Source organism: Xiphophorus couchianus, chromosome 11, assembly GCF_001444195.1.
Source record: "Xiphophorus couchianus chromosome 11, X_couchianus-1.0, whole genome shotgun sequence".
Lineage (NCBI taxonomy): Eukaryota > Metazoa > Chordata > Actinopteri > Cyprinodontiformes > Poeciliidae > Xiphophorus > Xiphophorus couchianus.
Genome location: NC_040238.1, coordinates 12,095,352 through 12,120,068, shown reverse-complemented (window position 1 = coordinate 12,120,068; position 24,717 = coordinate 12,095,352). Strand labels below are relative to the sequence as shown.

Genomic DNA, 24,717 nt, shown 5'->3' with positions numbered 1-24,717 from the left:
CCTTGGCTCTGATTGGTTGTTTCTAATAGGAACAGGGAGGAGGCAGAAATCAATTTTTCAAAGATTACCTATCAGATTATATGTATGAAAAATATTTTTATAAAGTTACCCTCTGCAGATGAAGCTCGTGCACCTCTCCACTGTCGCTTCCCGGGATGTGGTTTTATTCTGCTGTAATCTGGATTAAACTGGGATGATTTCTCTGAATTGGACCTGAAGCTTCATTGTTTGATGAATTGGTGACATAAACAGAAACTGAACTGATTTAATAAGAAAGAGGAGACTTGTCATGTTTTCTGTCTCTGCTGCTTTATTCAAACTGAACCAGAGGAGCAGAGTGTTTCCCATGATGCACTGCTGCGTGTTGGCTGGCTGGTAGCTCTGACTGTGATCCGCAGTGACGCGCGGCTGCGTCCCGACGCGCCTGAAGTAAACAGTCAATGAAGGAAACCTCAGCGAGTTATTTCCAGGCTGCATCACTGCTTAGCTTCTTCATTTAACTGGAACTTTGTTGATTCAAAATATTCATCTTCAAAAAAATGGTGAAGAAATATTTTATTTTGAAGTCAGATAATAGATGTACCTTAAAAATGAGTCTTTAGCCATCCCTCATTTTAAAACTTTTACTTCCAAGCAGCCAAACTCTCTTTAGTCCTTTCAGACCGGTTGGATTTTCTTTGGACGTTCGGTGCTTTAACACTTATCTTTGAGCCCATTAAATGATTATTAGCGATTTTAAACAGAAACACAAAAGATTCAGTTTCTTCCTATTTTCAGCCGAGTGTTTGAAAAGTACCAAAGTTGCAAATAAAATGGGATCTTTTTTTATCTGCTCTTTTTTTAGGCCTGATTTCTGTCCTCCACTTGTTCATTTTCCTCCATTTACTCAAATGTTTAATCAAGTTAAATCTAAATGAGTTGCTGCTGGCTCAACGATTACCCTCACACATGAAAATGACTGCAAACTGATGCACAACTAATACAACCGTAGATCTTTGAAAAGCAGAAATGGAGCCTTCAGCACAACCACCCAGAATTTAGCAAGTGATTTCAGGATGGAAAGTCAACAACAAAACACTTCTCTTTTCCAGCAGCCATTGTACAGCGCATACAGCGGTTAAAACCAGCTCACCAAATGTGTTGGAGCTCAGCTTGAGTTGCTAAGTAACGCGTTCTACTGGGGTTGCTAGGTAATGGGCAGTGCCTGGTGATTTGTGATGTTACATTAAGGAGCTTTTTGAAACGGCTCGTTTTCCAGACACCAAAAACATACACTTATTGATTTTTTAAAAAGCTGGACTCTTATTGGAAGCATAAAGTATAAAACTGTACAAAATGAGAATTTTGCACATTAGATCTGCTTTAAACTATTGAAAAGGAGCAGACAAAGTTGACATAATACTCTCAGTTTTTTGTAATAAAAGGTTTGTCAGACATTTTACAAGCAGGATTCCAGATATAGTTTCAGTGCAGAATGAAAGTCAGTTTTCAGGAGGAAGCAGAAGAAAGCTCCATCTCTCTCTGATGCTGAGCTGAAACCTGAATGTCAGGATGTATGAGGCGAGTTTTCCCTGAGCGCTGGAAACAAGAAAACCCAGACAGGAGAGTATTAGATGAAATAAAGTGGAAACTAAACAGAAATTGGCTCCAGAGTTGCTGCACCGCAGCCCGCTGAGCCGCAGGGAAAACACAAAACTCAATATTGACCAAAAAAAAGAGACACTTTCAGCAATTAGTCGGCGGTTTTCCACCATTAGTGCAAGTTAAACTCGTTTGTATTCATTAAATAGGAGAGAAGCGCCGCTTTATACTCGGCTCCTCCACATTTTAAACAGCCAAATTCCAGATTTCACAGACATTTCTACCACAGATCTAAATGTTGACTTTGGTAAAAATATGACTTTGAAAAATTAATTCCAGAGCTAAACAGGACAAAATATTGTTGTTAATTATTTTTACTTTACTAATGGCCCTGGTGCTAAATTGTGGCTGTTGGTGATTAACAATAAACCCCAATCAAAGAAGAACAACCATAATCTATAAACCTTAGAAATATTGTGATTGTCTACTGCCGCCACCTGCTGGTCAGGAGAACAACGACTCGACGTTCTGCTGGGATTCCTGAGACAGAAAACTTTTAAACTAATTATAAACTGAGCTTAATGCATTGATTGATAAGTAGAATCAGTTGAAATAAATGGGATTGGATTGACTTTTATTTAAAAAGCGTCTCGGGATAAAGTGTTGAACTGAACTGGATTTAAATATTTGTGAAAATTCTTCTTTTGGTGGATTTATTACCTCAAATAAACCAAAAATAAACAATAACAGAAAAAAACCCATTTACAATTCTTTTAATTGAATCAGGGAATTACAGTTTTAAATATGCAAATTCAGAACTACCAAAAAAAAAAAAAAACTGGCAGTTCTGATGGTGGTAATGGAGTCAAACTGTGGAATATTAAAAAAAATTAAACTGTCCAAATGATTGTATAATAACATGACTACTGCTGGATATAATAAGTAATAATATTATTTCATTATTGTTGGTGTTTCTGTTATTGATGCTCGTTTTGTTTTGGTGAAATTTAAAAAAAATAGTGATTGTTCCTCTATTGTAGATAAAATTAAATAAATGCTATATTCATATGTTAACTAGTTGTAATATTCATGGATTATACATGTCATAAATGTAAAATTATGTAAAAATATCAGGAGCATTGATAAGTTTATACACACTCCCTTAATATGAAAAAAGGTTTTACATTTTTTGTACACATTAAAACAATATTTTAAGGAAAATGCAGTTTGGGAATCTGACATGGCAAACTAGCTAGCTAGCTGACATGCTATTAGCTGGATCCTGAGAAAAATCATGGATGTTAGCTTCTGCGTTAGCGCTAGCCTGGCTTCCACTGAGCGTACTCATTCTTATTAAGGTATATTTGTGGTTTTAACTAATATAATAGGAAGTTTTAAGCATTTTTAGTGGGATTCTGACATATTTTCTGGCAGTCCAGTGAACACCAGGGTCAGCAGTAATTAATCCTCTGAAGTTTGATGCAGAAACACTAAAGTTGTTGATGTTTCATCTGGATTTGAGCGATGTGTGTGAATATATCTCCGCATATCGCTCTAGTGTGACTGAAGAGCCAGAAAGTGCTTTCTGAGAGCAAACATCCCAGCTTCAAAGCCCTGCTGGAACAATCAGCATATAAATTATACGGCAAATGAAATGCTTTTCTTCTTTCCATCTGCAGCCGTAAAAACGAATCATATGATGGGAAAATCAGACGGAGGAACTTCAGAGATAATAATCAGGATGAAAGCAAAACAAATCTCCCCTCAGGATCATTAATACGCCATAATCTGCTTTATTATCAGTGACTGGTTAGCACAACAACCGAAAGGGTCTCCAGTTTTTATTTAATAAAAAGGTTCTGTTGCTACTAAACACAGATTACTGATCCGTTGCACCTTTATTACTTTAAACTTCTGGATTTAGGAATAAACTGCTGACTTTCCAGAATAAAAATAAAATGATAGAAATCAGGATTTTACTCACAGAGAATAAAATTATAATTACTCTATATAATTACTATAGAATTATAATAACCTGACCAGTAATAAAAAAAATGACTCAATCTGAGGCTTCCTGGGTCAAATGTATAATTAATAACTATTTATAGGAGGATAAAAGAAGAGAAATGGTTTTTAAAACTATTTTATTAACTAAAACAGTAAAACTTGTAATAAATGGTTTAATTCCACATTAACGCAGACAATTTTAATAAAAAGCTGAAATATATATGATGAGGTGCGGCTGTTATAAGTTTACACACTCTTAATGCTTTTTTTAAAAAAAAAAGTATGATTAAATATTTCTGATATTTATCTTGAAGAATCCAACTAAAAAACAAACTTCTGTTAGGACATTAAAAAGGAAACAAGCAAAAGGGAAAACGGAGCAAAAACAGCTGAATGCCCTGCGTTGCTTTTAGAGCGGTCTCTGGTCCGCTCGGTGTTCATACATTCATTCAAACCAAACCAGAGTTCACTTCAACCGAACCCAGACCGAGGTTTGGAGGACCAGAGTTTGATTCAGAAACGAACCTTAGAAAACATACATTTTGACAGGAATGTGTAGATTTTTTAAGTAAAACAAGAACATATATGCACCTAAACGTCAGCCATACATGTCTGTTTTTCATAGCCGCAGCATCGTTAGCACAGGGACCCGAATATCAAAGCAGAAGCTCTAAATTGGAGCTCGTCTTTGAAGCTCCGGGCCAGCGGTGAACCCGGCCCAGTGAGAGCCTCCAGTGCAGCCCAGAATATGCGCTGCGAGTGCAGAGAGGCGCTGCTGACATGAGCAATAAGCCATGCGGCAGAGCAGCGCTGTGGCGCCGGATAACAAAAGCTAATTGGCATTGCACTGACGGCGCGGCGTGAACAGATAGAGCAGCTTCAAAGTCGTCCTCCTCTCTTCTTCTGGCCTGCGACTATCTGCAGCCGTCAGGAACATTTGCTTCACAATCTGAGCTAATCGGCGCTAATCAGGAGCAAATGAGCGGCGGCATGACTCAGCAGAAAGATGGTCGGTCCGCCGGAGGAAGTCACCTGGAGGAGCAAGGAGCTCCTGATGCCGCCGCAGGAGGGAAAAACTTCACCTCTATTCAGCTGGGATTTGTAGTCAATTAAAAGGACTTTGGTGTCACCGTTTCATCTGAGCTTCCTTTTTCTGCCGTAACCATTGGAGACCGGGATATTAATCACTGAATTAATTATTGCGGCCGCCCGGAGGGAGCGGAGGGGGGCAGAAACCCGCATTTAAAAGAGAAGAAGACTATTTCCAGCTCTGTTTGCCCTTCCTGTCAGAGAGGGAGAAATTAGTTAAAGATCTAGATTAGGAAGGAGAGATTAATGTTCCTGAAGGGACAGAACCACAGACCGGTCCACATATAGCTTAGGAAACATATTCACTCCCTCACTGATTCTCATTTCTTTACATTGTCCCTCTAATTAATCAGAATGTCAACAAGCGAAATGAGTTTTCTTTCAGCTGTTCTTTAAAAGCTCAGGCTCTTTATAAAACTCTGCCTTCAGGAACGACCTGTCCTGTTTCCAGTGAGGAGAGGAAAATCTAAAATCAGGACCAGCACTGAGCAGTAGCTCCTACAGCAGTTCCACCAGGCGTTTGCTAATTGCTTCTGGCTAGTCTGAAGGAGCAGAGTGGGGGTTTCCAAGCTTGGAAACTGGATTTTCCTCCAACATTCTGAGCTCCTAACTAAAACACACCATGTGTCTGGAAAACACTCCTTCCTCACAGATGTTTCTGGGCACATTTGAAGGTTTTGGTAAAATCTCTCAGCAGCTGTAACTTGTTTTGTAATTGTTTTTGACCTCTGACCTCGTCCCTTCTGGTTTCAGGGTGATCTGGAAGCGGTTGATGGACTGAGGCGTCATGAGATTAGCAGTGATGGGAGGGAAGCGCCAACAGAGCAAAGGTTGAAAAGCATTGTTGAGCTTTAAGGCTGTTATCTGCAGGAAGGCAGGCGGAGGGCGGAGGTGGGATGGAGGCAGGTGGAGGTGCACAGCAGGTGTTCTCCTAATCATACACGCCGACCCGCTGGAGTACGGGCTGCTTACGTGAGCTCCGGTTTTGACGCGCCTCTGGATCCTCCGTGCGTGGGCGCGGCTGATACGGGCCGATTTCATCTGCCAGCGTTCACGCTATTACTCTACAACAGCAGCCGTTAGAGAAGCAGCAGCACAGGGCGGCGCTGATAGAGCAACCGCTCCTGAAATAACCCGAGCGCACCAGCAGCAGGAAGTTTAAGCCTGACAAAGCCATTCACACTGAGATGGCTTTGCAGCAAATGAGAAACCGCGGGGAATTAGAGGCTTTATAACCGTCTGAAGGCTTCGCCGCGTCGCAGACAGGGAGCCTGATGTCACAACAACAGGCGACTTCCACCGCACAACAACAAGAGCAAGCCAGATCCTCCACCATGTTTACTGGGAACCAGTCTGCCGAACTCCAGGGTTCTTTGCCTTCAAACAATAGAGGAAAAGTCGCAGACATGCAGAGAACAACAAGTACAGAGACAGTCTGAACCAAAACCAGCAGAATCAGTCAGAGCAACACAAGACGTTCGACAACGAGCGACAGCAAACAGAGCAGCAGATATCAGTGCAACACAGAAAAACAAGCAACAGTTTTTACTTTGAGCTACATGCAAACTCCCTCATCAACTTAAAACTCTCTTCTAAAACAGAAGAACGAGTTCAGCATTTCTGGGAAGCATCATCTGATGCAACAGCGCTGCAGAAAACATTTCAGTAATCATTCTTTTACATCACAATAATTCTTTTCTCATTTTCCTCGTCTCCTTACCTCACATCACTTGCAGCTGGAATCATTTCAGACATAAAATTCCTCTTTCTTTTTGAGTTTCCCCCATTTAAACTGGGGTTATGTTGGGTAAGTATAAACAACCATCAACAGGCAGCAATCAGACTTGTCTCTGTTTGGAGAAACAATCAGCATTTCACCTGGGAGACTCAAGCTAAAACCTACATCGTAAGTGTTTGAAATTTAAAACCTTCACAGTTTAAGAAAATGCTATGTGAGCCAATTTTAAACTGAAAATCACCTTGTGGAAGCAACTAAAGCAGCTGACAGTACGCTGCTATGTTGTGGAACGTAACCCCAAATTGGCTTCAACAAACAGAAAAACTGAAAGGAGGGCTAATAAAGTGGTTTTGGATTTCAGCATGAGCCAAATCATACGGACAAAGAACTGCTGGCAGAAGAGGTAAAAACAGAAAGCTAACATTAGCAAAAACATAAACACAAATCTCGTTCAGATGAGAAGCAGTGAAACAAATAGCTGCCTCTTGCTAAATTGATAAGAATGTAAAGCAGATAAAGTGTTCACAAACGTACCAACCTAAGAATTTAACATAATTAGCAGTTAGCTTCATCATGAGTATCTGTTAGCTTCTCTCTAGTTAGCAGTTAGCTTAACCATGAATAGCTTCTGGCTTGTCTCCAGTTAGACAAACTAGCTGGAGCTTGTCTAACTGGGGATAAGCTAGCAGCTGTCTCCACATTAGCTACTCAGATTCCTGCTAATAGCATAGCTATAGTATCTGGTTATGCTGACATTCATTAACTTTTATTTTTGCTCCCATTAGAAGTTTTTTAAGAATCTTCAGACTGAGATTTCTTTGACTGCTGCAAGAAGATTGAGCCGTGGCCAATTTCGGCCATCTTTGTTTTGTTTTCACAATGGACTCCCAGTTTTATTATATATTTCAGCTGTTTAGACAGACAGTATGCCCCTATACTGAATTGTGAATAGATTTGTCATGTCCCTAGGTATTCCCAAAAATGTCAAACTGTTGTTCCAATGCAAATGTTCTCATGTTAACTTATCAGCTTTATGCTGCAGTTATAATAATCTCTGACCCACATTACGGATTCACCTCAAGACATCTACAATCTAACAAAGACACACTGCTGGTAACCTTAAGGATTTAAAACACAACACAGTTTTTCTTCTTCTAATACGCTGCCACAAACTGCTGCTCGTCACAGCAGGGTGTTAACATTCACTCAGCTCCTATTTGTGTCAATCAGACATGTTTGAAATATTGATGAAGGACTTAATTGGATTGGCAGGCCAGGGATTTGAGCACTAAGTTATCTGTATGATCAAGATAATGCAGCCTGACATGATGTCAAACTGTGAATTTAATTGGCCTGGAGGTCATGTACACCCTGAGGGGATGAGTTCTGAGCTTCATCACAAGTAGCTGTTAGCTTCTCTACAGTTAACTTCATCACAAGTAGATTTGGTTAGCGGAGTGTCACTAGATTAGCAATTAAATTTATTACAAGGATATGTTAGCTTGTCTAGAGTTAGGAGTTAGCTTCACTATATGACTAAAAATGTCCTTCATTCCAACTCTGTTAGCAAGTAGCTTCACTATAAATAATAGTTACCTTCAGTATGAGTAGTTTTTAGCTTGTCTACAGTTAGCAGAACATCACTGTGAGTAGCAATCACCTTTGTTACACGTGTTAGCTTGACTACAGTTAGCTTCATCACAAGTAGATTTGGTTAGCCTTTAGTGTCTAAAGAGATTAGCAATTAAATTTATTACAAGCAGCTGTTGGCTTGTCTACAGTTAGCAGTTAGCTTTACTGTGAGTAGTATTTAGTTTGTCTCCAGTTCGTAATTAGCTTCACTGTGACTTGGAATTACCTTCATCCCAAGTAGCTGCGGGCTTGTCTCAAGTTAGCAGGTCGCTTCAGTGAGTAGCTGTTAGCTTGACATTAAAACTGTTGGGTATGGTGTGAGTGGATGTGATGCTAGCTGTAAAACACTGTTATCTTTTAGTTTCTGGTAGTTTGATGGCGATTAGCTTCATGGTCATTCTGAGGGTCTGTTAGCTTAAGTTTTATTAGCAATGAGTTTTTCTTCTTCTACTTCGCTGAATCTAAACACCCTGCTGTGATGAGCAGCAGGGTGTTAAGATTCACTCAGCTGCTATTTGTGTCAATCAGACATGCTTCAAATATTGATGAAGGACTTAATTGGATTGACAGGCCAGGGATTTGAGCACACAGTGAGCGCTAAGTTATCTGTATGACGAAGATAATGCAGCCTGTCATGATGTCAAACTGGAGGTCATGTACACCCTGAGGGATGTAGTTCATCTCAAGTAGCTACTAAATTGTCTCAAGTTAGCAGTTAGCTTCACTATGATTAGCAGGTCCCTTCAAAACAAGTTGCTTTTAGCTTGTTTACAGTCAGCTTCATTACGAGTAGCAGTTAGCCTATCTCCAGTTAGCAGTTATGCTAATCATAAGTAGCTGCTAAATTGGTTTCAGTTAGCAGTTATCTATAACTAGCAATTACCTTCATTATGTTTAGCTGTTAGCTTGTCTCTGGTTAGCAGCTTCACTATAAGCGGCAGTTAGCCTGACATGATGTCAATCTGTGAATTTAATTGGCCTGAGGTCACGTCTGAGCAGAGTTTGTGGCGACTCTTGCTCTTCTTGGGTTAAAGTTTAGTGGAAGAGCGAACTCACCTGGGGGAGATGTCACAGCCCTGCTGCATGAAGGCGCCCAGGGAGAACCAGAGAGAGTTGAAGATGCCAAACTCATTGGGGGGCTGGTCGCTTGGCGGACCGTCGGTGCCCTCCTCGGGCTCCTCGGTGTGCCATTCGTACGGGCTGAAGCGGCTGACCAGGAAGAGCACCACGCTCACGCCGATGTAGGCGAACACGATGCACATCCAGATCTCGTAGGCCAGCGGGTCCAGGAAGGAGAACACGCCCGGTTTGGACTTCTGCGGCTTCTTGATCATGATGGAGATGCCGAGCGACATGAACGGTTTGGAGAAGTCGATCACCTCCTCCCGGACCAGCGTGATAGTCAAAGGGGCCACAGCGATTTCCGCTTTCTGTGGGGGGAAGAGGAAGAGGATTTAGTCGAGATTAGGTCAGGATTAGGTTGAGACTGCAACTAAATATTAGGGGGTAGAAAAAAGAGTCAATGTCTGCTTAAAAACTGAGATATTTTGAGAATAATCTCAGAAATTTTGAATCTATTTTTTTTTTCATGATTTAAAAAAAAAAATCTATAATAACTCTTTGGAGAATTATTGAGTTACAACAACATTAATTTCCCTTTGGGATTAATAAAGTATTTCTGAATTTAATTGAATTGGGAAAACAAGGTCTTTTTTTTTTACCCCTCCAGGGGGTCTTTTGTGGGCTCTAGTGTCCCTTATATGACAGTAGGCTGACAGGAAACGGGGAAGAAGAGGGGGGAAGACATGCGGCAAATATCGTCGGGTCCGGGAGTCGAACCCGCGACGGCCGCGTCGAGGACTCAAGGCCTCCAAATACGGGTCGCGCTAACCACTACGCTAACTGCACGCCCCCAACAAGGTCATTTTTGACCTTGAAAAGTTGAAAATTTGCTACAAAAAAACTCAAATAAATTTTGAGAATAATCTCAGAAATATTCAAGAAAAAATAAACTCATTTCTGAACTTTAAAAGTAAAAAATTTAGAAGAAAAATCTCAAATTGTGAGATTGATCTCAAATGTTTACGTTTCGAAGGTTAAAGATATTCCACTTTTAAAATGTTCCAACTTTATTTTTCTAAATGATTTCTGAGGTTAAAATCGAGTTTTCTGACTTTAAAGTAGCATTTCAAACCCAGAAGTTTCCAATTTTTTTCTAGAAAATTTCTAAAATTAATATGAAATGTCTAAGGTTTGTTCTAACAAATTGACTTTTTAAAAAGAAGTTCACTTGTTTTTTTGTAGAAATTTGAAACAAATGTCGATGTTTATTTTTTTTCTAGCCATTTTATCAATCTAAAAATTACTGATGTTTTTTTCAAGCAATTTTTGGATTTTCCAAAATCAGAAATTTAGAAATTTTCAAAGACAATTTCTGAGACTAATCACAAAAATTGTGACTTTTTCAAATATCTCTCTGACCTTTCAAGCTCAGAAAACCTTTACATTTTTTCCTAGAAAATTTCTGAATTAACCTAAAAGTTTTTATAGCAATTTTTTTTTTACCTTTCAGGCTAAGAAATTTCCTTGTTTTTTTTTAGAAAATTTCTGAGATTAATCTCAAAATTTCTGAGCTTTTTTTTTCCTATTGACAGTGGCCTTAATACGCTGTCATACAAGTCCGTGGCAGTTAGGAAATAAAAAGCAAAAATAGACCTTAAAATAGTCTGAGGCTTAACTGTGACTCTGAGAATCAGCAGGAAGGATAAAATAATCAGAGAAATATGCTTAGAGTGCAGGACAGTGTGTCACCTCTTTGCTCTGCAGCTGTGGAAAAACGCTCACCAGCTCGCAGAAAATCCACAAACCAGATTACAGCGAACGGCTCGGCAGCCATGGCGGCACGGGGCTTACGCTCTCACAGCATTTTAACTTTCATTACGGCCGTCCAACTCGTTGGGAAACACAGCCCCAGGAAAGAAAACGGCAGAGATTAAAGTTCTTACATCCTCAGCAGAATGCGCTAAGACGACAGCCTGGCAGCGTTTAGTGTTTTAAAAACTCGCCGGGTTGAAGAGCTTCTCCAGGGAAGAAATGGAAAAGTGTTGATAATTTCTCTGGATGTTCCCAGTAAACACAGAGCCGTCCTAACTCACATTTCCACCGTAAACCTTCTGGATTTTTCTGCTTTAAAGCTAAAATATTCAATATATTCACTACAAACACATGCAGGGGGGGCTGTCCTCACATTTCAGATCATCAAACATACTTTAATATCAGACAAATATAATCCAAAGATAAAAACTGGTCATGCTGGTCGTGTCACCCGTGGCAACAACCCAGGCCATCAGGGGTTTCCCGCTCTGTTTAAAAGGGGCAAACGATGCTTTCTGTTAAACAACCAAAGTAGTTCTACAAAACATGTTCATTACACTTTTTGCTCAAAATTGTGACCAGATAATCAGATTTCACCTCCTCAGTTCTGAGCTCCTGTTTTAGAACTCTGTCAATTTTATCCAAATAAGCTGCTGGAGGCCACGCCCTCAACTCAACGTTTACATGCCAAAATGGCTGCAAACAAGTGAGCCACGGTAAAACCTAGGACTGTAGGATCAACCAACCAACCAACCAACCAATCAACCAACCAACCAACCAACCAACCAACCAACCAACCAACCAACCAACCAATCATCCATCCATCCATTCATCCAACCAACCAACCAACCAACCAATCATCCATCCATCCATCCATCCATCCAACCAACCAACCAACCAACCAACCAATCAACCAACCAACCAACCAACCAACCAACCAACCAACCAACCAACCAACCAACCAACCAACCAACCAACCAACCAACCAATCATCCATCCATCCATCCATCCAACCAACCAACCAACCAACCAACCAACCAACCAACCAACCAACCAACCAACCAATCATCCATCCATCCATTCATCCAACCAACCAACCAACCAACCAACCAATCATCCATCCATCCATCCAACCAACCAACCAACCAACCAACCAACCAACCAATCATCCATCCATCCATCCATCCAACCAACCAACCAACCAACCATCCATTCAACCAACCGTCCAATCAATAAGCTAATCATCCATCCATGTAACCAACCAACCTTCCAACCAACCAACAAATCAACAAAACAACCAATCATCCATTCATCCATCCAACCAACCAGCCAACCATCCAACTAACCAACCAGCTAACCTCTGGACAGAATCGGTAAGCATAGCACCACCTACCCCGTACACCAGCTCCCCGACCATGCCGTTCCAGATCTTGGTCTCTGGGTCCCTAGCGCCGTACTTCCCGTCTGGGACGATGGCGATCTTATACTTGATGCCGATGTGTTTGGCGATCTCGGAGGCCAGGTCCACGCAGTAACCCTCGTACTGGTCGTTGCCCTCGAACGACTCCCAGTTCTTCTTCAGCATGACGTAGGGACCCTCCTACAAGACCAGTGAAACCAGTGAAACCAGAGCGTCAAACACAACACAGGCTGGTGTGTTGTGTTTTCATTTATTCTACTAGTGAAATAGAGCACCTTCAGATAAATTAAACTTACGTTACATGAAAAATATCTGCTTATAATTTTGGATAAATATTTACTAAAGAATATTTGTTTTCATGATTAAAGAACCATAATTTTATTTCTGTTTTTAGATTTCAACATAAAGAAAATAAAGTGGACGGATACATTATCTTCTATTGGATGTTGACTTTATTTCCTCTAATGTTCATTTGTGAATACTTAATGTCTTTACACTGTGAGCTCTTGATATCAAATTACATTTTTATGTTTGGGTTCATAATTTTGGTGATTTCTGATTCTGAAAATGTGGAAAAGTTTCCAACCCAACAACAACAACAACAAAAACACAGATTTGAAGATCTGATTACGATATTAAAGGCAAACTTAGTTTTTAAAATGAATTTCAGACATTTTAAGGCCTGTAATTCTCTTCACTCGGACAGACGTCAGTGACTTTCTGACGTCTCTAATCTTCAATGAACACAATTATGTTTTGTAAGAAAATGGATGCAAACCATCCTTCACATTATGTTGGTCCATCACATAAAATCCCAATAAAATACGTTGAAGCAGATAAAACTGCATCAGTTTGAGTGGTGAGGTTCCAGTTGGTTTCAATGGGTTCTGAATGGATCGGAGTTCTGGTCGTTTCTGGAGGCTTGGTTCTGACAGAACGGTCCGTGTTTCTGGCACAGGAAGAGAGAGCGATCCTTCACGGTCTTCACTTTAAAAGGCCAACATGGCTGACAGCCTGGTCAATAATCACCGCTCCGCCGCTGTCTAATGAGGCTCACGACACGGGCCGTCCAGAACAAACACACGACCCGGCCCGCTTCATGATCCAGAGCCAAACAAACACCCCGACATGTAACCAAACGGAACCCGTTTGCTCAGCGCCACGCCGGCTTGTTTGGGTTCGTGTTCAGTGTTCGGGACAAACGGTCTGTTTGGTCAGGAGCGCTAATCAGCACCAGAGCGACGGCCGGCGGTCCAAATGACCCAGTGACACAGAGACAGCGCTGACTCACCCAGCAGCCTCTTCATGCATTATTCCAGTTTTTATGTCATGAAGCTGCTGAACGGTTTATTGGGCTCCGGTTGGTTCCTGCTGCTGCAGGCTCAGGGTTCATCCTCACTGGAAACAGTCTCTGCTCTCAGAGGGACGGACCATTAAATATCGTACCATTAAAAACTCCTGCTTTGTTTTAGCGAGGCGTTCATTTCTTCTGAGTGATCGACTGAACTCATCTCGTTAAACTAAAGGTTTTTTAGATCCAGTGAATTGCACCTGTTATTTACGCCATGACATTTTCTACTAACTGTAATTTCTGCAACGACAAAAGGAAACAAAAATGACCAAAAGATTTCCATCACTTTTCATATTTTAACTGTTAAAGTAAAATATCGTGTCAAGGTGGTGAAATTATTTTTCTTGGTCTTATTTATTTTCTATCATAAAATAATCAGACGTTTCCTTTTAGTTTAAGCCGCTGCGTATAAACACAGCAGGGCTTTGAGCTTTCAGAAGACAAACAGGAAACATCAGGATATTTCACAAGGTCGGTTCCAACCACGACCGACAAACGCGCTGATCCGACATCAGAAGCGGCGCTGAAAGGAAGCCGCCACAGAGAAAGAGTAAAATCATGCTACATAGGAAGGTGATGGATCTGAATTGGTGTGATTATGGGAGCATTAGTCTTTCTAAGCTGTTTTAGGGCTTACAGGGAGTCCTCTGAGTGTGTAATATACTGTAAGTAAGAGCAGGTAGTCTGACAAAGTGACAGATTTAGAGCAAACAGCAACTCTGCTACTTTACAAACCAGGATCCATCAGTCTGGGAGAAAAACATGCAGCTTTACACCTAAATGACCAAAAACACACACACACACACACACACACACACACACACACACACACACACACACACACACACACACACACACACACACCCACCCACAGTGTGTCTGTGAAGAGCAGTCCTCCATCCTCTGAAAAACAACAAAGCCAGCTTCTCCCTCCATATGCATCCCCCCTCCCTCTCCTGGGACTCCATTACGGCTCTGAGTGTTTCTGAACAGGGATCCATTAACATGACCGCTGTCTCTCCTCTGCTCCGGTTCTTCTGGGCCTCGTTTGGGCTCGGGACGCTGCGTCCATCACTGCCACTAAGGCCGTTCATGTCCCCTCCTGTCCAACTGGGGACCAGTCTGTTAAAATGGGCTGAATAGAGGGAGGAAGCTGAATTGACTCCACTTCCTCAAGGTGCAAAAATAGCTGAGAATTAAAACATTTTACTTTCACTGCTAAAAATGAAAAGTTTGAAGATTTTTAAATCTTATTTTTTTGTAAAATGTTTTGCACATCACTACTATTCTTGATCAGCGAGTGACAAGATGGATCTGGAAGATTTTAAGCAAAAGCTAAAAACAGGAAACGTTACATTACTAAGCCTAAAGAGAGCAAAGTCAGGTTTGGGAGTCTTCAAATAAAATAAAATGTCGGGTTTACTTCAGGTGTTCAGAGATAATTAATCGGATTTTTTTATAGCCGATCTCAACTCTAATGTTTCCTGCTGAGGCGTTTTAGCATCGCGGTCACGCCAACTCTGTTTTTCAGTCAGCTGTCTCATTCCAGCGCTTGGCGCTAATAGCGTTTAGCATTCATCCACAAATCACTGGCAGAAGTGAGAGCACTGCGCAACACAAATAATCATCCAGCCGGAACAAAACGCGCTAAATAGCAAAACAATTTAATGAAGCTGATGAATCGTTGCAGCCCTAGTGTCCTGATTATGGTAGAGCTGCAATCAGGGCATGGCACAGAAAAAAATGTTTATGTAAACCTACAAAAGAAGCAAGTTTTGCAAAAAAGATGTCTGAGAAAAGGCGCAGAAGGCAGTGAATGCAGCGTGCTAGCTTACCATGATGGTCGTCACGATAACGGTTCGGTTATCCATGCCTGTGGTGTCGTTGGAAAGCTGCTGGGTTTCCTCCTCCAGAACCAGTTTGTCGTCACCGTTCCAGTAGCCGATCTGCAGGAAGAACAAAGCATCAGAACCAGAACACCCAGTTCACACGCTAAACTCTATTAATTATTAATATTACTGATGGAGAATCACAGGAGTTTACTGGAGATGTTCTGGGTGACGGAGCAAAAAATCTCAGTATAAACAAGACATGAAGCTTTATTCATTTGTTTTACGAGTTAACGGTCTGATGCACAAGCCAAATAATTTGATCTCGACTAAAAAACATCCATAATTTAATTAATTTTATAAAACCAATGCCATGAATGTCAGACTGAACGCCTCAGATTTGGTTTTCTCAGGATAGTTGATATCAGATGAATCATTTAGCTGAACACTGGAAACATGACGCATTCTTCACTACTGCAGTCCCTGATTATACCGAATGGGTTCCTGTGTTTGAAATGTTATGTAAAAATAATAATTACTGGGTTCTGACAAGCTTATAGTACATTAAAAATAAATTCAGATATATAAGAATAAGTCAACACTTGTAAATTAATCATTAAGTCATCCTCGGCAATTCAACAAAATGTAATAAAATTGTCAAGAGAAGTTAAGAAACTGATTTTATTTCAGTTCTTACACATTTTTAGAGGACCATCATCATCCTCATACATGTGGCCATTTATCACATGCCATCACATAATTATGGAGGAAAATCTGGGGGTCAATTCCCGACCTTCCGATCCTTGCTCCATGTCTGCCCCTGTCTAGTTCCTGTCAAAGTACTTTTATAAATCCATAATTTTAAATGTAAATACCATAATCTTTATAAAAAACACTTACAATGCCCTATTTTAATAGTTACACCAAATGTAGCTTAAAATGCACTAATACACATGTTGGAAACAGTCTTAAAACTATCGCTAGGAAAATAAATGGTTCTCCTGGATTGGCTGCTTTGGAAACTCCTGCCAATAGCACATCAGCTAGCATAGCATCTAGGCAGCCTATTTCAGATTCCACAGATGCTTTTTAGAAATGCTTTACAAAACAATCCATGAACAGGTGGAATATGTATGAAAATGTTCAATTACCCGAATACTAAGCCTGGAATAACCAGAGGTCCTCAAATTTATTTTAATAATTAGCATTAGCATTTCACAGTATTGAGCTAATCATGATTAGCTCATAATTAGCTAATTAATACCTGAAAATGGTGTTATAAAAACATTTTATTCTACCATAAAGTTGAATAAATAGGATTTTACCACATTGTTAGCAGTTTAGATAAATAAGGTCTAATTAGCATTTAGCATCAGCAACTAACATATAGCGGTTAGCATGAGTAATTATTTGTTTCTGATTGACCATTTCATTTAATAAACCACTAGTCCCTGATTCCTTCTTTGTTAGTTCTCATGTAGTTAATCCAGCCTTTTGGTTTTTAGGTATTATTAAAACCTTTTTCCATTTAGCAGCACATCTGTAGCATCTGTAGCATCTGTACCATCGGTGTGTGAAAATAACATTTGAGATTTATTGTTTTCCGTTGGCTTGAACTCACTTCAACTAGACTTTCACGTTACTCTCAGATAAAATCTTCTTTTCGTTCTCCAGATTATTCCACATGCTGCGTCCTGCAACAGCTTCCATCTTGTGATGCCGCTTAAGCAGCAACTTAATGACTAATCTTTGAAGATCTCTGTAAGAATCTCCTTCCAGAGGTCATCTGGGGTCAAAGTGACTGCCAGGAAGCGACACACAGGATGTGCTTCAGTCAGAGCATCGGCACATCGTGACCAGGGAGCGTCGCAGGAATTTATGGTAAAAAGCCGGAATGTGAGAAGCAATATTGTGTCAGACTGATATACAGATCATAAGAGGATGCAGAGGCTGTGACAGGCGCTGCAAACAGCCATAATTCAGACAGAGTGGAGGCGGCGGGGCCGGGGGCGGTGGGGCCGGCGGCCCTCGGCCTCAGGATGATTGAAGAACATGCAGAATGTGGGGGCAAGGCTCTGACCTAACACAAACACACACCAACACCCACGCGTCCCGGAGCCGGCCAAAGCAGCTTCTGATTGATGGGAACTCCTCTCCTCCACCAGCATACCTTGATTGCCTTCTGTTTCACTTCATGCTCTCCCCATCACTCTCTCGGCTGCTCCCGCCTTCGCCTCCATTTCTTCCACACACATCCGTCCTCTCAGACCAGAGGCGGAGATGCTGCCCAAGGCTGTTTTTTACACCTCACTTATGATAACAGAAAATGGCGCAACACGCATTAAATCCTACCAACCCCAAACCACTTCATCCATCACTGCAGCCTGGGCACATCTTTGACATTACTCTGATTTACAGGCAGTGGAGAAGCAGAGCTACTCTTAACACTGAGCCGCAGCTACAGGTAAGACGACTCGGGCATGTTTAGACGAAGGCGAAAGAAAACAATAAGGGGAAACCCATCCATCCATCAGAGCTGCTGCTCAGCCTCTTTTTTCTCAAAACAAGGTCAAAAACACACATATATATACAGTATATATACAGTATATATGTACACACACGCTATAGCATTTGGCACATCAGCCGTCATTCAGGCTTGATATCAAAACAGCAGACATGGTTTAATGAAGAGGTGGGCACTGCTAGCTAAAACATTAGCTATGCTAGCAGTAATACGCTAACCATAAACAGTTCCACTGACAATAAACTGTTACACCAACATAGTATTTTGGGGAAGCTAATGCTAAACGCTAACTTCATCCAGGTTGATACCCGCCATGTATCAATGACAGGACATGTGCTTATAGCGCCCTCCACAGGCGTAAGCCTGTTATTAAACTCCTTCCTGTACGGTTTGAAAGTGATTCTTTGGGACAGACCTTTCATTCACGCTTTCAGTTTTATGGCTGACTCTGGTCAGAGAGCACGGTGGATTTTAAACGGTTCACAGCAATGCATTCTGGGAAGCTGGGAACCAATCTGGACCCAGATCGGCCATCTGTGTCCAACCTCCAATGATCTAGATGAGCATTTGAAGTTGTGGAGATCTGTGGTGTTTCTCTTTCTCCATTATTCCAGATTCTGTGCAACAGAACCACTGGCAGTGAAACGGGACCAGAACCAGAACCAGAACTAATCCTGTTCAATGAGGCGGTTACATGCTGCTCACGCATTGAGCCCATCCTGTGAAGGTGCTTATTGTTATATAATGGAAACACTTTTTATCCACAGTTCAGGTCAGAAGTGCACATCAACTCATCATTTAAATGAATGTCATTAATGTGGAGCTTTTAATGAGGCTTTTTAAATGTTTTCTTTCTAAAATGGAACAACTGGAGGTTTATTTTAAATTTTCTGCCATCCACTCAGTGTGCTCATAATGACTCAAATATTACTCTGCACTCCCATTAATATTCTCTGAGCAGGTTGTGCCCTGACAACAGTCAATGCTGGAGATTCATTAAGTTGTTTACACAGTTTTAGTCAGGAAAATGTCCGGATTTAATGTTCCAGGTCACTCTGACCTGAAAAGACAGGAAGGAATTAAAATTTGGAAAGACGTAGAAAAGTCTTTTGATAAATTGTTATAAATGACCCAACTGCAGAAAGTCTGGGAAATTTTCACAGGACTCCAACAGGAACATGCTAAGAGATCTGAGTCGGACAAATAACGGGACGTCATCGGCTAAAACATTCAGAAAGATTTAGTAGCTACAGATTTTTATAAGACATTTAGAGATACTGCAGAACCTTCAGCATCACTTATCGAAGCCAATTAGTTAAAGCCCACAGCAGTGTTGCTTTAAAACCCATCACAGTTGCTATCCTGTAATCCTTTCACTCTGGAAAAAAAACAAACTAAAAGCCCCAAATTAAGTTCACGCGGTTCATCTCTGAGACCTGGTCCTCGTCTTCATGTCTTACCCTTCTGGGTCCGTTATTCTTCAGCTCAAACACGTCCATGGAGTAGTTGATCCTCTGACCAAACTCGTTAAACTCAACATTACCTGTTAGTCCCTGCAGCTGGACCTGCACACAGACAGACAGAGTGACGTCACGCAGAGGGGAACCAACCAACGAGACCTTCACCAATTTATCTGAGCCTCATCCACAGAGCTGGCCCACGGTCGGTTCTTCTTACCGGGATTTTATGTGACAGAACAAATAAAGAAGTAAAAAAATGTGAAGCTGAAGGAAAACGACACGGGATTTTCCTTAACGCTCCACCCAGAGACCTTCTGTAAACATCAACAAGCAACAGATTCCCAGCTAGATTTAGGTCTGCACTTTGACTAGGCCATTCTAAGCCATCATTTTGTTTTAGAGTCTTCACTTTAAAAACTAAAACATTTGTCGCTTCATTTCTCCTTCCCTTCTCTTTCTGTTGGTCTGTCACTTAAAATGTGTTAAAGTTTGAAACCTTTAAACTTTAAGCCTCTTTAGGTTCAGAAAGATCAAATAAGGTCGATATTTGTCCAAATCTGTGACTTTATGTTAGTTTTATAATGTTTACATCTTCAGTGAATCTAGATCATCATGTCAGCCATCATGCAGCTAAACAGAAATAAAGAAAGGAGTTTCTCTCCATCATAATCCTGATTTCCTGAAATAAACACATTTTTTAGATTATGATTAATTTATTCAGTTGTAGTTTTTCTCTATGCGACGCCGTTTGAACAGTGTGTCCAGGCATTCTGCATGTCAACCAAAAGGTTCATTTTTAAAACAGGTATCACTTTTCATCGGATGTTTTCTGTGAAAAATGTTGAAAGTCATGTTTTTATTTTCCTTCCACTTTACATTTATGTAGCGCTTGTCACATCAAAGCCAATTGAAACAGAAGTTTTATGGTTAGAAGGTGACCAAAGGGGAGCAGTTCATGGTGGTGACTAAATGAACTCCAGGTCCACCGGCGTGTTTCTCTCGCCTGTTTCAGGGTGCGCTCCATTTCTTTGCCCTGGTTCCAGGGGGCGGCGGGGTTCGCCAGGCAGTCCCCGGCGTTCCCCCGTCGGGACAAGTCCACCTTTCGACTGCGCAGCGTCCTGAAGGCCTCGGCCATTACCATCACGCCGTCATACGTCAGCGCAGACGTGTACTGCAAGACACGAGCAGGCATTAACAGATAACCGGGTCTGTTTCTGACCCGGTTCTACTGGAACAAAACGTCATCTGTTCCATCTCCAGCTAGTGTGGCTGTCTTTCTCTCAGCAACTTGTTCCCCTCCTGACCTGTGGGGGCGCTGCACCAAGAACCACTGAAGGAAACGACACGAAAACCTCTGAAGACACCGAGAGCAACTTCCTTCTTCACCGAGTGGAAACAGAAATGGAGGCGTCAGATTTTAGCGGTTGAAAGATTTATCTTTAGCCAAAGGCGAGTCATTTCTCCTGTTATGGCTAGGCTAGCACGTTTGCTTTGGTTGTATTTACCCAGAATGCCCTGCATTGCAGTCCACTTCCTGCTTTTGGAGCCAGAGTTCACTTCAACCGAACCCAGATTGAACACAACCGCTAAAATCTGATGCCTCCATTTCTGTTTCCATTTGGTGAAGTGGGTAGTTGCTCTCAGTGTTTTTGTGTCGTTTCCTTCAGTGGTTCTTGGTGCAGCGCCCCCACAGGCCAGGAGGGGAACAGGTTGCTCAAAGGGTTTGGTTGGTTTGACTCAGAGCAGAGAGAAAGAACCACAGCAGCTGTTGATGGAACAAGTCAAAGCGAGTCTACGGACTGTCAGGTGCTAAAACACTTTAAAAACGATGTAAAACTCAGCAGGCAGAATGAAATGAAAGTTCTTGTAAGTGCAGCCGGGAGGAGACCCGACCCGGTCTGAGGAATGAGCCCAATTAAACTCTGATTTAGCCCAACAGATTTAATGCTCTGCTGTTCAGGTGTTTTCAGAGGACGTGCAGAGTTTCTTCAACGTAACGGGAGCAGGAGACTCCGGTCATTATTTCCTGGAAACAGAGAGGAAGACGAGAGCAGAGCCCCCGCCCCGGTGTAAACTCACCAATTTACCCTCATTTATCTGTGACCTGAAGACGCGCCACTGCCTCTGATTATTTGCTCTGTAAAAATGTTGCTCTCCTTAAAGCACCATAAATTCTCCTGAAAGTAACCTCTGGCAGGGCAGAGAGGTAATTGAGGGAATGACGAACCGGTAGCCTGGCTTTGGGGGTTCAGGGGTAATAGAGGGTTGGTGGGGGGGTAACGGGAAGCATTTTGTCCAGCCGGGAAGCAGCCTGACATTAATTACCCCGGCTGGCGGGAGTTTATTAACTCTGCCTGCAGCCGGGGCTGAACCCCATTCATTAGCCTGCTGCTCGCTGCAACATTATGGCTTCCGGAGTGCTCTAAGCCCCGCCCCCTGCTGCTGCCCGACCAATTACAGCCTGGCACCTGCTTCCATCACACCTTTAGCAACACAAACCTCCCTTTGAACCGAACACCGGCCAATGCTTCGGTTTGTTTGGAGCGCAACACTGACACGTTTAGAGAAGAAATGATTTTAATATCAGATAAAATTAGAATAAAAATAAAAAACAGTTTTAAAATGACGATGAAGGAAAACCAGTGAAACGTAAATCAGGAAACTCGGCCATGATGAGGAACCTGTCTGACAACATGAAGCAGGTAAATACCTCAACAAGCAGCACATTGAGAAAGTCAACAACAGACGGGTCACCGACTGATTATGTACGGAAGTTTGAAACCTTTTATTTTTCTTTTGAAGACCCAAAATGTCTTAAAAATATAATCATGTGCAAGAAAAAAAAATTATATTAAAATATTTTAAAACATTCCCTTTTTTTCTTGTGGATTTCTTTTTCTGAAGCTGAGCATAAAAAAATAATAATGTGCAAAATTTGACTAATTGTGTTTTTCTACCAAATATTTAAGGACAATGAAGATACATTTTTCTCATTTATCAGCAAAAAACCCCCAGTACAATTATAATTATTATTATTAATATTATTATTATTTTGTCTTTGGGCCTACACGGTAAATGGGGAAAAATATTCCATTCAATTAAGTGAAAAAAAAAAAAAGTACTGGGAGAGAAAAAAACGTGTCTTCAGCAGTGACGTGCGGTCAGGGGAGGCAGGTGAGGCAGTGCCTCACCAGCCATCATGGAAAGAAAGAAAATATATAATCATAAAGTAATTTAAATTGTTATATTCATCCGGTGGTTTGTACTAAAAAATATTTATTTTTCATGTAGCTTCACCAATTTCGATTTTTATTTGTTCAAAATCGCTGAATTTTCTTATTTTCCCATTGAAATGCTTGGAAGCGATGCCGGTGAGGCAGCAGCGAGCTCTGCCTCACCTTGGATTGCGCAACCCCTGGCTCTGCGCTGGCTGCTAAGCGGAGAGAGCCTGTTGCTGTACGGCGTCAATAAAATGGTTTAAACAAATTTAATATGTGAACTTATTTCCAATAATTTAGCTTATGTATATAATGTACAGTGCTTTTTGTCACCAACTGTGTTTGTGTAACGTGTTTCGTGTAATGAGCGATTATAAACGGCAGAGAACAGGTTCGAGGTGAGGCAGGCAGTTCTCTTGCCTCATGGCAGGGGGCGCTCAAGATCCCAGACGTTCGTCTTGTTCACTCCTCAACTGCCGAGTAAGTGACAGCGAGCTAGGCTAAACGATTCGGGAAGCAAGTCAAGTGCAGCGATAGATTATAATAGAGATAGTGATTTTTTTCCTCTCGCTTATCCCGACTTTCGACATGGATGACTACATTACAACACTAAAAAAGTTTTCTCAAGTGGACTTTCAATCGAAGCAGGAGATAATAACCAAAGGAAGACCAACGCCGGAGCTGAAAGGTTTGTATGTGTAAGGATGCAGAAGTGAAACATAACCTGTAAACTGCTGTCAATCTATGCATCTATTTGCAAATCTGATTCTGATGACGTCAGTGCCTCACCAGCTATGAACCTCACCGCACGTCACTGGTCTTCAGTACTTAAGCGAGAAATAAAAAACAAGACAAAAGGTATTGATTGAATACATGCATGTTTTTTGTCCCCTTTGACCTCCCACAAGAGGCCAAAGGGCCCGGGGCCTAATGGCTTTATAACTGACAGCTAGATGGAGGAAAAACTCCAGCCTGAGTGGGAATCCTACTTCAGATCCAGAGACGTAAATGCCTTGAAAATTTATAGAACTTTAATAATAATAATAGTAAATTTTGTCTCATCAGGTCTCTACCTGCTGATAAGAAGAGCTTTTACCGAAGCGTTGCTGTTTTTATGTATCTGAGCGAGTAAAGATGGTGGAGGCAGCGGTCGCTTAGCTTAGCATCAGGCTAACTGCAGAGTCTCAGTGGGGAGTCCACTCATTTAGGCTGAGTGGATTTCCAGGAGAGAGAGAGCAATTCATCAACACACACACACCACCGTGGATAATATCACACTGGTGTAAACTTTTAATTTCACCCAGCCCAATACATCACACACACACACACACACACACACACACACACACACACACACACACACACACACACACACACACACCCCAACACACGCACACACACACTCAGTTCGTCTCTGCTGCTCCTGCGTCTAAAGCAGAGATCTGTGCTGGACACAGAGATGAGCTGTAGGGTGGAGGTTTGCTAGCCGCCGTGGCGTGATGCCCCAGCGCCTGAACCGTGTGCGGGTGAACAGGAAGTGGGTCAGTCTGTCACATCGCTGCATGCAGCAGCAGAGGATGACATGCAGACGGCTCTTCCTCTCTGGGTTCGCTCCTCAGATCTCCAAACGGCCGAGTCATCCCCATTTTGCAAACATCAGCATTCAGCTTCAAAATGAAATTAAAACATTTCAGCTTTAAACCTGACCCATAATGCTTCCTAGAGCAGGTTAGGATAAGTCTTTGGCCTAGTCAAAGCATGTTCATTACATTCTCTGCAATAAATCATTCTGAAATAATGAGATTTAAACTCCTCAGTTCTCCCTATTCTGAGCTGTTTTAGGGTCTCTGTCACTTTAAATCCTATTAACCTGCTACTGGCCACACCCCCCAACTCAACGTTTACACTGACATGAAAATGATGGCAATAATTTCACTCTGTGTAAATAAATAGTTTTGAATCATTCTTGAGCTGCAGTTGTGGTTCTAGTTCTG

General features: G+C 41.5%; 1 protein-coding gene and 1 long non-coding RNA gene across 5 annotated transcripts in view; one reads left to right on the top strand and one right to left on the bottom strand.

Annotated features, from left to right (window-relative positions):
- Positions 1 to 24,717, bottom strand: part of gria4b (glutamate receptor, ionotropic, AMPA 4b) — a 92,989-nt gene that overhangs the window by 17,170 nt on the left and 51,102 nt on the right. For all 4 annotated transcript variants that reach the window (XM_028031380.1, XM_028031379.1, XM_028031378.1 and 1 more), the window contains exons 7-11: positions 20,509 to 20,676; positions 19,506 to 19,610; positions 15,528 to 15,638; positions 12,315 to 12,521; positions 9,104 to 9,477 (exon numbers count right to left, since the gene is read on the bottom strand). In XM_028031380.1, coding sequence (XP_027887181.1) covers positions 9,104 to 9,477; positions 12,315 to 12,521; positions 15,528 to 15,638; positions 19,506 to 19,610; positions 20,509 to 20,676 — 965 coding nt within the window. The remainder of the gene's footprint in view (positions 1 to 9,103; positions 9,478 to 12,314; positions 12,522 to 15,527; positions 15,639 to 19,505; positions 19,611 to 20,508; positions 20,677 to 24,717) is intronic.
- Positions 989 to 22,959, top strand: LOC114153085 (uncharacterized). Its single transcript, XR_003597273.1, has 3 exons — positions 989 to 1,164; positions 7,604 to 7,609; positions 22,949 to 22,959. It is a non-coding gene; the product is annotated as an uncharacterized LOC114153085 (long non-coding RNA).